Genomic DNA, 12470 nt, shown 5'->3' with positions numbered 1-12470 from the left:
AGGATATGATAATTGTCATATAGCACTTTTAAGTGAAAAAATTGAAACATTATTTTCATAACAAAGGTTATTTCATAACATTTAAAAACAAAGCTGTCACATTTTTGTCTCTAGAGGAAATGAGAGCCATGGCAAAAGCACAATGTAGGTGTCATTTTTTTATGGTATCTTATTTTGATTAACTACCTTTCCAGCAATTGTTATAAATCGATGTTAAGTCATATTCTCTCACACCATATTCCATTAAAATACACAACATCCATTTTCCTGTCCCGTCTCACAGTCAGGTTGAGAATTATGTATAAAGTGATCCATAGCAAAAGAATGTAACTAAAGCTGCTGCTGAGCTTGGGACTCATATTGAGTGGCATCCAGCTCCGTGCTGACCAGGCATCTCCTAACAAGGCACTGTGGTTCTTCTGAGTCACAGACTTGTTCTTGTTTGAGTTTGAGTTTCGTTTCCTGTCCTAGTATTAGATCAGAAAATACAATATCAAAAATGAGTTTATTCTGGAGTTTTAGACCTAAAGGATATTCCAATAGCAATGTGGAGCATATCTTAGTGTCATCTATGTCAAGATGGCAGCATAGTCTAGGAATCCCATAGTATCTGAATGCCCAAGACTTCATGTCCAATGACTACAACAGATGATGATCCCAATTTGATCCATAACTTAAAAAAAGCATTGTTTGAATGCATTTACTAAATTTATTTGCTTTGGAGTTTATTAATTTATGATTATGAATCCAAAATTTCTTGAAGCTTCATCTATATTTTGGTTAGAATTAAAAACAAACACATAAGATATGAAGAAGCAATTCAATTTCTAACCTCCCCTAAAGTTTGAGATTAAGAGACTATTCTAAACTTGAAAGTTTAATCTAGGTTCTGTCCTAGATCATTTTTCTGGTGATGTGTGTTAGAGTTTTGTAGACAATCATGTGAATATGATTTATTTACCTTAACAGGTAGAGTTTTCCTCAGTGATAGCACATAGATTCACTGTAATTTTGACTGTGAATGATCAATAGTGATTTGCAGATGTGTTTGTTCTACTGCTGTTCTGGAGCACATGATGAGAATGTCAGGATGTATTGGTGTTGCCTGAGGAGAGGGGATGTGTTGCCTTGATTAACTAACTGAAAGGAGGAAGCTATCCCATTCTTTCACACCTCCAGTCATTTTGTTAAACTTGCATATGACTCCACACAATTTACTCTTTAAGTAATCAAACATTTATTTCAGAGAACAATTGTGTATTGTGCATATATCTTGCCTTCTAACTTGGATCATAAATTCCTCACAGGAGATGACATAGCTTATGTATTTTGCTTTGTTTTCTATGGCCACTGTGAAGGAATAATTTACAGATTATCTGGATGTACAGTATCAAGAATAGTCTGTTCAGTCTGCTGAACTTTGTGGCAGGTATACAAGCATTTCATCTTCAACATTTTAAAAACCAACCCACAATATGTGGAAATGTTATATAGATGAATGCCAGAGGACGATAATGCAACACAGAAGTAATTTTCAAAGTCCACCTCCCTCTGTCCTGTGTTGACAGTACCTAACCCTTACTTGCCTATTTTTCGGTAGTCTTCTAGAAAGATTTCCCTCTGTAACTATGGGTTTTGAGATCCATGGCATAAACTGACAACTGACTAAAAATATTTGAAAAAATTATGTGAGTAATGAATATGTATTTAATATGTATTTTCTTGTTATTATTCCACAAGTAATATTTACAAATATTTATTTAACATTTAGACTGTATTAAATTTGGGTTTCATGAGTAATCCAGTGATATGGGCTGTTATAGGTAAACACTACACCTAATTAATATAAAAGATTGCAAATTGTCAACTTTGGATCTGTAGAAATTCCTAGAACCAATCTCTTGAGGACACCAAGGCTTATATTAATGCATTTATGGAAATGAAATCATACACAGTCATACATACTCAAATCCTTTTAATTTTTAAAGAAGCCTGTATCTACTCTTTTAACACCTTTTTAAATTGATGCCTAATAAGATTGTTTCTTAGCACCTTGTGTTCATTTTCTTTCACTAAAATCACCTCTATAGTATATTGCACTACAATCCTGGTTATTTTCTTAGGATGGGAATTTGAATTTCTGACAGTCTTTCCATAACATGCAAAACACTAATACACACCACTTCATGCAATTTCAAAATTAGATTGCTTGTTTTAAAGATTTGATGTACTTTATATTTGCATGCTTTTTAAAACTTTCTACTACAAGGAAGCTACTCAAATGCATAGCCCATCAACATTAGATTTATTTCTTGTCAAATTTTTCTGATTATACAACATTTTTATCTTGACTTATCTAATAGAAAAGAAATGCCATCAAACTGACATTTTAGTTCCTGGTTTAAATTACAAGAGCTTATAAGCACTCTATATTCAGAAAACATTAATTCATAAAAATGTTTTGCATGTTAGATTATTGATCACATGTCAATTTGACAAAACTCTATTTTATATAAAAATGCCAATGAAATACTTTTATAGCTTTTATTGAAATTTATGATTTATACATACTAATGAGGCTCGGTATGCTGGTTCAACACATGCATCAAATGGGCACTGATCAATTACCCCCCTTCTCCTTTCACGTCTATTAATGGCTGTTTTGCTTTTTGGTAGACCTTTTGTTTGTTTGTTTCACACTCACATATGAGAAAAAACATATGGTATTATATTTATGTATATGATTCATTTCCTTTAACATAATGCCTTTAAATCCTACCCATATTTTAGAAGTGAAAAAAATTATTCTTTCTAAATACTGACTAATGTTCAATTTGTGTGTGTGTGTGTGTGTGTGTGTGTGTGTGTGTGCGCGCGTGTATAGGATCTTTCTCACTTGGTGTAATTTCAGGTGTCTATTTCTACCTTTCATTGTTTGTTTTAGGTGATGTGCAAAAACTCATGGCTTATGCCAATTGTCATGTTTTCCATACCTCTTTATTATTTTAATAGTCTTCACATAAATACCACAAAGTTGTATTCAGATTAACTGCAATATTTCATTTTCTAGAAGAAATTTTAATTGATGTTCATTCTATTATTTGTACTATTGATTTCTGTACATTTGAAAAAAATCTAGGGGCTGGAGAGATGGTTCAGAGGTTAAGAGAACTAGCTGCTCTTCCAGAGGTCCTGAGTTCAATTACCAGCTACCACATGTTGGCCCACAACCATCTGTAGTGAGATCTGGTGCCCTCTTCTGACCTGCAGGCATACAGGCAGACAGAACACTGTATACATTATAAATAAATCTTTTTTTAAAAAATCTAGCTAATTTTTTATTCTTAATTTCATACAGCTTTTTTTTAGCTTTGATTCATTTTAAGTTCCACTTTTCTGCTCATATTTGATAGTGTAATTTCCTATTCTCGGACTTATTCTTTCTATTATCTAGGTACCTTAATTGGGATTTACAGTATTCATTTTATTCATGTCATTAAGTTTACAATGTGTCCTGATTTAAACCAAATCATATAGTGAAGTAGTAGTCTGTACTTACTTTAAATAGTTTTTCAGTAATTATTGTTAAAGAATAACATTTAATATTTTAATCAAGTTCAACACAAATCATCTGGGGTTTTTTTTTTGTTTGTTTTTTTGTTTTTTTCGAGACAGGGTTTCTCTGTGGCTTTGGAGGCTGTCCTGGAACTCACTCTGTAGTCCAGGCTGGTCTCGAACTCACAGAGATCCGCCTGCCTCTGCCTCCTGAGTGCTGGGATTAAAGGCGTGCGCCACCAACCCCCGGCATCATCTGGTTTTTATTTGACTTCATTTACCACAGTGCAAACTATTATTATTAAAGTTGTACAAATGAATTTTAAGACTTTTAATACAGTCCGTTTTCTAAATATGTGACCTAGTATTTTCATTTTAAAATTTATTTAGGCCCCTATCTTATGAAATGTTGCTATTTTAGTAAAACTACTATTGATCTCTAGGTACATTTTAAAATTCATGTTATTCATTAAAAATGTGCAATCCAGAAATGATAATTAACTAGAAAACAAACATAATATGCAAAAGAGAAATAACTTGCAGTGAAAAATGCCACTACTGACAATTACAACAAAACGGAATTATACAGGCAGCAACATCCATTGCCCAATGTGTGTTCTATATGTTGACTTTGAAAGCCTTGTAACAAACAATTATTTTTTTCTTAAATCAGAAAAATAAAAGATTTATACCTGTTTTATTGGTGTGTATTGAAATTACAAAACAATTAAGAATGTTTGCTATTTTTCTTTAATATGACACTTTTTATTAATTCTTTCAGATCTCCTGAGCAAATTGGGAGCACAGCGGGGAGGGAAGAGGAAGTTAGGAGAAAGAGAATGGGAGAAGAGGAAGGGGAGGAAGACAAAAGGGACCAGGAAGACTGAGTAGGGAGAAGAATAGAGGAGAGAAAGATTTTCTTACAGTGTATTTTGACCACATTTACCCCCTCCCCACAGATGCCACCAGATTAACCATCTCCACAACCTGTCCCAAATTTCTGTACTCTTGTTTTAATGACCCAGTAAATTCAGGTAGGGGTGATACAGTTCTCCCACTTGTGGCAGAGCACTCTGTAATCACTTGTTCTCTGTCCACTGACTAGCTGTGAGTTTCTACATTACCACAATCTAACACACAACGAAAGCTCCCTGATTGGGTCTGTGATCTACCTTTAACTATAGGTGCAGAGTTATAAATTTAGTGGACAATTTGGTGTAATTTCCATTCAGCAAAATAATAATAATAGGTTTCCTTCTAGAAGCTACGAGCTCCCAACCATTGGTTCTTGATCAGATGTGCAGAACCAGAAATACATTTTTTCCTGTGTAGTGAACCTTAAATTGAATCACAAAGCAATTGACTGTATTAATAACATTCATTCCACTATTGCTCACACAGGCAATCTTCTTACCACATCACTCATTGCTATAGTTCATGGGGTTCCATCTTCCCTAATTGATCACGTAGATCCTTCTAGTACCAAGCAATTTACCTAACCATGAGGAAGCTTTGTAATCAGAACCAAGTTATTTTATCCATGTCTTGTGATGAATGCATGGTGTCTTCACCAATAACATATTTCCATCAAGTTCTGGTGAGCAATCAAGAAGAATAGTAATAACTTATCATTTATCATTTAATGTTTCCATGGGGCACATCTACTGACATTATGAGAGGCATCCCACACCTGACACCCTCTGGCATATATGAAGAGATTATTTAGGCCTAGCTAAACCCACAAATGTAAAGAACCATCTATGAGTGATAATTTATAGCATTTGTATTTCTCAGCCTGGCCTACGTCATTCAGTGCATTTTTAGTTCTGCCTATTTACCTACTGGTTTCATAATTTCTTTTCTTCTTTACAGTTGAATAAAGTCCATTGACTATTGATACCACATTTTCATTATTTATTTGTTAGATGAAGGATATTTAGGTTGTATCTAACACCTAGTTACTGTGAATAGAGAAGATATTAATATGGGTTATCACGGGTTTTTGAAATAGGAAATAGTCTTTTGCGTGTATGCCTAGGTATCGTATAGGTGGGTCATATGGTGTATCTGTTTCTTGTATTTTGAGGAATCCCTACACTGATTTCTAAGAGCTGTGGCAGTTTACCTTCCCAACAATACATGAGGTCTCCCATCCCTCATATCTAAGAAAAGAATTTGTCACAATTAATTTTCTTAATCTTAGTCATTCTGACTAGCGTAATATGAAATCTCCAAGAAGTTTTAAGTTACCTAATTACTAAGGATGGTGAACACTTTTTTAGATGCTGCTTCTCCATTTTATTTTATTTTTTCTTGTGAGAATCTTCCACTCACTTTAATGACCCACATTTTAATTCGGTTGTTTTTTTGGAGTTTAGTTTTTTTTGTTAAAGCAATTTGTATATGTTAGACACTAATCCACTGTTACACATATAGTATTTGTTTTGTGTTTTGTTTTTCTATTTTGTAGGCTGCCTCTTCAATTGATTAGCAGTTTCCTTTGTAATAAAAAAGTATTTCAGTTTCATCAGTTTTTACTGGTCTTGTTTCCTAGGTGACCAGAGTCCTATATAAAAACCTATAGGCTAAAATGTATTTCCAACTAGTTTTTTTAAGTTTCAATTTCAGGTCTAACATCGAGGGTTATTTTGTTTTGTTTGTTTGTCTATTTGTTTGTTTTGCTTTGTTTGGTTTTACCTGTTGTTGTTTTGAGTCAGGGTTTCTCTGTGTAACAGCCCTCGTCCTGGAACTCACTCCATAGACCAGGATGACCTTAAATTCCCAGAGATGCACAGGCTCTGCCTCCCCAGTGCTGGGATCAAAGGCATGCAACACCATACCTAGCTCCTAATAACTGAGTTTTTCGTTGGTTCTAAACTGATTTCTGTACATGACAAGAGAGAAGACTCAAGTTTCACTCTTCTAGCTCTAGACGGCAAATTTTCTTATTTTTTGTTTTGTTTTTTTGTTTTGTTTTGTTTTGTTTTACGAGACAGGGTTTCTCTGTATTGTTTTGGAGGCTGTCGGTCTGTCTTGGAGGCTGTCGGTCCAACCCGGCCTCGAACTCACAGAGATCTGCCTGCCTCTGCCTCCCAAGTGCTGGGATTAAAGGCATGCGCCACCACCGCCCGGCACGGCAAATTTTCTTAACAATAGGTATTTCAAATTCTCTCACCTGTGTGTTTTGTTTATTTGATTTTGCATCTTTTTTCAAAATTCAGGTATCTGCCCCTGCATGGACCAATATCTAGGTCCTCCAATCTCCAAGCACCATTCAACGTAGTTGTTTTTGTGCTCAGTCCACGCTGCTTTTGCTGCTTTGCCTCTAAAGAAATGTGATGTCAGGATTGGCAATTCTTCAAGCAGTGTTTTTTTGTGCTTATGTTGACTAGCCAGGGCTGGCATTTTTTTATGAAACAACTTCCATAATCTTTTCAAGGTAAATAGGTAAAAAATGTTGTGGCGTTAAGGTTACATACATAAATAAAATGCCATTTTCCCTAAAACTAAGCGTCTGCCTAAATTTCAGCTTGAGTCATAACTAATAATGCTTGCCTAAATTTAGGACTGTGAAAGTAACTGATATAAACACAAAACATATACCTTTAATCTTTATTGTTGAAGTTGTTATGCACTTTGAACTATTCACATAATCCCTTTTTATTTCATAATACAGAAGATAATTTGAAGCTAAAGAAAATATATGTGCTCTGACCCTAAAAGCAGCTATAAGCAGGACAAGAGTATTCTGAGGCTGTCATGAAAACAAACTGTCAAACTACCAGCAAATAGATTTCTTGCTAATAGCAAGTAATTCTGTCTCTGATAGAAACGATATGGGCTATTCATTACTGTGATCTAATTACAAAATTCAAATGCATTTTCTTTCCATTCCCTTAAGGGAGATGTATCAACAATGCCTGGGTATGTGATGGAGATGTTGACTGTGAGGATCAGTCTGATGAAGAAGATTGTGACAGTTTCTTGTGTGCACCACCCAAGTACCCTTGTGCAAATGATACCTCGGTGTGCCTGCAGCCAGAGAAACTCTGCAATGGGAGAAGGGACTGTCCAGATGGGTCAGATGAAGGCGACCTTTGCGGTATTGCTTGTTTTGCCCCATTTCCTTCTCTCCAGATATTAGGCCCTTTTAGTTTACTCACATCTGTTTATTATCTTTGCACTCATTCATTCCGTTTATTCCCTTCAAATGAGACTTTTTACATTGAAGCTCACATATAATTTTTGGTAACCAAAGGGTCTTATAAAATGCAATGAATATGATCCAGATTCTGTTTCTGAAGACAACAGACAAAAACCAGACTGTGTGTTTAGCACTCACAGAGCTATGGAAATATTACTACTCAAACTCCTGACTACAGTTTCATAGCTGAGCGAATTTGCTGTCCTGTAGGGTGCAGGTCCCCAGCACTGTGTGAATGTTGGGAGTCTTCAAACCTTACAAGAGAAAATGTGTGTTTGCTTGTTACAGCAAAAGGGGGAGAAGCCAGATAAGGAGACAGACTGAGTATTACCTGAGTTGCCATGCTGCTGTCTCTGATTTGAAGTCCTTGTAGAATAGTTTCCCAAGTATGCATGTCTAGTTAAAACAATCAATGCAACAGACTTTAAAACAACTTGGAAAAGCAATCTCCCCATGTCAAACAATGCATATGAAGGAAAATTTGTTTCCCATCCTGAGGAGATCAGAGATTTACTAACAAGGTATGTTTGCTAAAAAACACTAAAGGAAGAAACATCTGTAAATAGTCTAAAGAATGGTAAAAAGGAGCAGTCCCTAGAGCTATATATGATAATGACTAGGAAAGAATGTAAATTGACTGATCATGTAAATTGACTGATCCATAGAGTAAAAGGCTACATTTGGCCTTGGAGTTGTGTTTGTTAAACAAGCAAGCATCAGTAGTACAGTGCATTGTGAAAAATGTTAGTCACTCTGTTGTAAAATGTATATAGTAAAGCAACCTTTCCTTCAAAGATTCTGTAGTTCTATAAAATTATCTTTTCATAGTAAAACTAAACTATAAGCAAAATAGTCATACATACTAAACCCTAAATCCAAATTCATTAAACTACTACACAAAATCTACATGGAAAAGGTGGTAAATTTTCCTTTTCTACATTCGCTTCCTTCTCTTAACATCTAATTATCCCAACTAAGAGTTAAGTGGAGGTGAAAGTAGAGAGATTTATCTAAGACAACCAAAGAAGGAAGAATAGGAGGCATCTGTCATAAGGAAGAGAAGCAAAGGAGTCATCTGTCATAAGAGTACTGACAGGAATGTTAGGTTTAAATATATGATGCTGGTAAACCCAAGACAGATGAAGTATTCCCATCACTGGCTTAGCTCAAGTCTGTAAAGTAAATGGAAGAAGTCTACACTGTTTAAAGAGTTAGAGATATGTTCGCTTATATTCCAGTAGGCAGCTTCTCACTCAAGACAAATAACATTTGGTTTTTTTTTTTTTTTTTTGGTTTTTTGAGACAGGCTTTCACTGTATTGTTTTGGAGGCTGCTCTGTAGACCAGGGTGGCCTAGAACTCACAGAGATCTGCCTGCCTCTGCTTCCCGAGTGCTGGGGTTAAAGGCATTCGTCACCAACACCCGGCTGACAAATAACATTTTTTTCTGACTTTTCTAGTGGGTGTTTCTCCTCTTAGCTTTGGCTCATCCTTGAATCTAAGGTGACTACAGCTTTAAAACAATACTTATGTCTGTGCTTTTAGCCTGAAAAGGGGACAAGATTGGTCTCTCTTTGTTTTGTATTACCGCTGTAGTAATTGACACGCAGAGATGTGTACGTGACCGAAAACACAGAAGACAGTTTTGTCCTGAGGCAGCAGCATTGCATACACTTATGGCTGTTATCTGCCTCCTCAGAAGACATGGCAGGGATGGATGCAGACAATGAGTACCAAGAGCACATATGAGAACCAGAGTGTCTTCTATTTTTACACACAAGAAAATGAGCCCAAGACTGTGATCTTCTAGCCTTGTAAAGAGATTCTTTTCCTATCAGGTTTTTGAATTACTTAAAATGATTTCAAGCGTAACAACCTCTCTGTCTCCGGCCAGAAGTCACCTTTGACAGGAAGTCATAGAAGCACAAAGCATGGGGTCCCTGGACAGAGTGGGACCAATGCAAGCTGTCCCTCTGGATATGTACAATTCCAAGAGAAAGCTTTTGGTCTACCAGAAAAGAGTGAGAAGACTATTCTCGGTGGCAGAGGGTTCTCAGAGGGGCAAGGGGCGGTGGCTGTCAGAGGGGTCAGCAGTTTTACTGTTTATAAACATAGGCAGACTCAGTAACACAACAAACTTTCTTTGCACACTGAACTGTGTCAAACCAGGGTCTGCATTCATTCTATGGAGATTCACTAGACCTATAGAGCAGTATTCTGTTTTTTGTTTTGTTTTGTTTTGTTTTGTGTTTCTGGTCCCACAAGAAACAAGTTGTGTGTTCTAGCATGTTGGAGTATGAATTGATTTCTTCTGAATATGTACCATGGTTAAAGCATAATTAGTGTTTATGAAAACCGAAAGACAGTAGACCAGACCTTCGTCAGGAACACAGTATTGGTGCAGTATGGAAATTTTAAAAGAGGTTTCAGGGTTGATAACAAGGTTAAAGTAGAAGAACTGATAATGGATCAGCTGTGAGACTACTGATATTTTACGTGTTCACTCAGTTTTAGATTTCAATGTGAGTTTTCTTCTCCTAAACTCTGTTACTTAGGTCCACATATGGCATCAGAAATTCTTAGTTATAAGATAAAAATTATATTTGAAATAAACTAAGAACATGGTGAAAATTTTCTCCTTATTTTATTTTTGTACCTGCTTGGTTCAATAGTATTTTTTTGACAATAATTCTCTTGAAAAAGAGTGTCAATTGAACTAAAATAGGGTAAATACTTCAAAATGGCTACAGTTATCAAATGGTTATGATTACTGGATAACAAGAATATTTGGTAATCAATCCATTTTTCCTTTGAAAATAATACCTAACATGAAGAGGATTCTTAAAGAAAAATGGTTAATGGAAATTATGTTTCCTTTCATATAACAGAAAATGTTTTAATGAAGATGAATAGTATGGAAAAGAGGTACAGCATATAGAAAACTTTAAAATGCAGGATTCTGCATTTCAGCCCATTTCTATAAAAAATAAAATACTAGAGACCCAAGGAGACATGTTATTCATGTAAATATTACTACAATTTGCCAGTCATCACATAATATTCCATTTAGCACTTCTCTGAAGACACACAATTAGATTAATTTTGAGAAATATGTTTTTAAATCCCTATTTTACTAGATTTTTGTTCTTTTATTTTGTTTTAAGATACAGTCTCTCTTTGCAGACATGGCCAGCCTCAATACCAGGTTGACATTTTGACCACAAAGATCTGCCTGCTTCAGTGTCCCCCATGCAGGGCTTATAGGCATTCACACCCAGCTCAAAAAAGAAACACTTTTACTGAAAAGTAATGTAGAGAAGCTCTTGGCCTTGCTGCTGTGTTGTTAACCCCTTAGGAGCAGTAAGAAACTGAAGAGAACAGTAGGTGACAGTGGAGCTACAAAAATAAAAATTCACTGTTAATCAAGATCATAACATTTTGAAATTTGTCTAAGCTGGCCCAAATTTTAGAAGTTATATCCATTTTTAAGCTTTATTTTTATTCAGTAGGTATTTTTAATGGCCTCTTCAACATCAAGCTAATAAACATAACTCAAAATATTCTATGTCCCCCTAAAATGTTGTGATTAAAAATAACAATAAATGCATATATATAAAGGTAAATACAAATTCTATACAGGAAGCATTCCCTTTCTTTAGCAATCATGTGTATTATTCATATGGTCAATAATGGTTGCTCATTACTTGTGCCAAAACACAAGTATAAACTTGGTTGTGTATTATGTGATATATTTTTATGACCTTATTGAATTAATCATAACAAACAATTTATAGGGCACAGGTTGAAAGAAAACTACTCCTCATTATGATTATAATTGCATATGAATATACATGTGTTTATTTATAAGCATTAAATACCCAGTAACAAATTTCTGTCTCTCTTTTGAAAGACATCTACAATTGATTTTACACAGCTTCTACAAGGTTGAGGTTTATTTTCTAGTTTTAACAAAAATGTGGAACACAATTTACGTCAGTGCATTAACCCGATCTGTTCTGAACACAATTTGCATCAACGAGCTAACCCAAGCCATGTTACAAATTTAGTAGAAATTAAAACTTGTCTTCCTAATTCTTATCATTTAGAAATAAATTCTGGCATTGCATCATTTTTAGCAGTACTCATATCCAAATGACTGTGGGGGATTGTCTGACTCTAACTCCAGATGTAGAGAATTCAGTCAGTGAGTAATATGGAGTGAGAAAAACAATGTGACTGAGAACATCTGTCCCTTGACAGATGAATGCTCGCTGAACAATGGAGGCTGTAGCAACCACTGTTCTGTGGTTCCTGGAAGAGGAATTGTCTGTTCCTGCCCAGAAGGACACCAGCTCAGAAAAGACAATAGAACCTGTGAAATCGTGGACTATTGTGCCTCCCACCAGAGGTGCAGCCAAGTGTGTGAGCAGCACAAACACATGGTCAAGTGCTCCTGTTACGAAGGCTGGACATTGGGTACGGATGGGGAAAGCTGCACCAGTGTGGGTGAGTAGATACTGCCATCCATGGAAGCAAATCCCAAAACGCCTTGAAATGTTTTAATGAAAAGATTCCATGCATTCTCCACATGTCTTTTAAATGTTGTAAGTCATTTTTAACCTATTCCAAAATCCCTGTAAAGGATGTGTTACAACATACCTTCTTCCTGTGGCAGTCCTGAGTCCTGTGATCCTTAGCCATTTGATCACTAC

General features: G+C 35.5%; 1 protein-coding gene across 6 annotated transcripts in view; it reads left to right on the top strand.

The window, feature by feature from the left end:
• The window catches only part of Lrp1b (LDL receptor related protein 1B), a 1890041-nt gene that overhangs the window by 1177538 nt on the left and 700033 nt on the right, over positions 1-12470 (top strand). For all 6 annotated transcript variants that reach the window (XM_040745299.1, XM_040745298.1, XM_040745301.1 and 3 more), the window contains exons 22-23: positions 7457-7657; positions 12019-12264. In XM_040745299.1, coding sequence (XP_040601233.1) covers positions 7457-7657; positions 12019-12264 — 447 coding nt within the window. The remainder of the gene's footprint in view (positions 1-7456; positions 7658-12018; positions 12265-12470) is intronic.

Source organism: Mesocricetus auratus, unplaced genomic scaffold, assembly GCF_017639785.1.
Source record: "Mesocricetus auratus isolate SY011 unplaced genomic scaffold, BCM_Maur_2.0 Super-Scaffold_100004, whole genome shotgun sequence".
NCBI lineage: Eukaryota > Metazoa > Chordata > Mammalia > Rodentia > Cricetidae > Mesocricetus > Mesocricetus auratus.
Note: the sequence above shows the minus strand (reverse complement) of the source record. Positions and strands in the feature narration are given on the sequence as shown.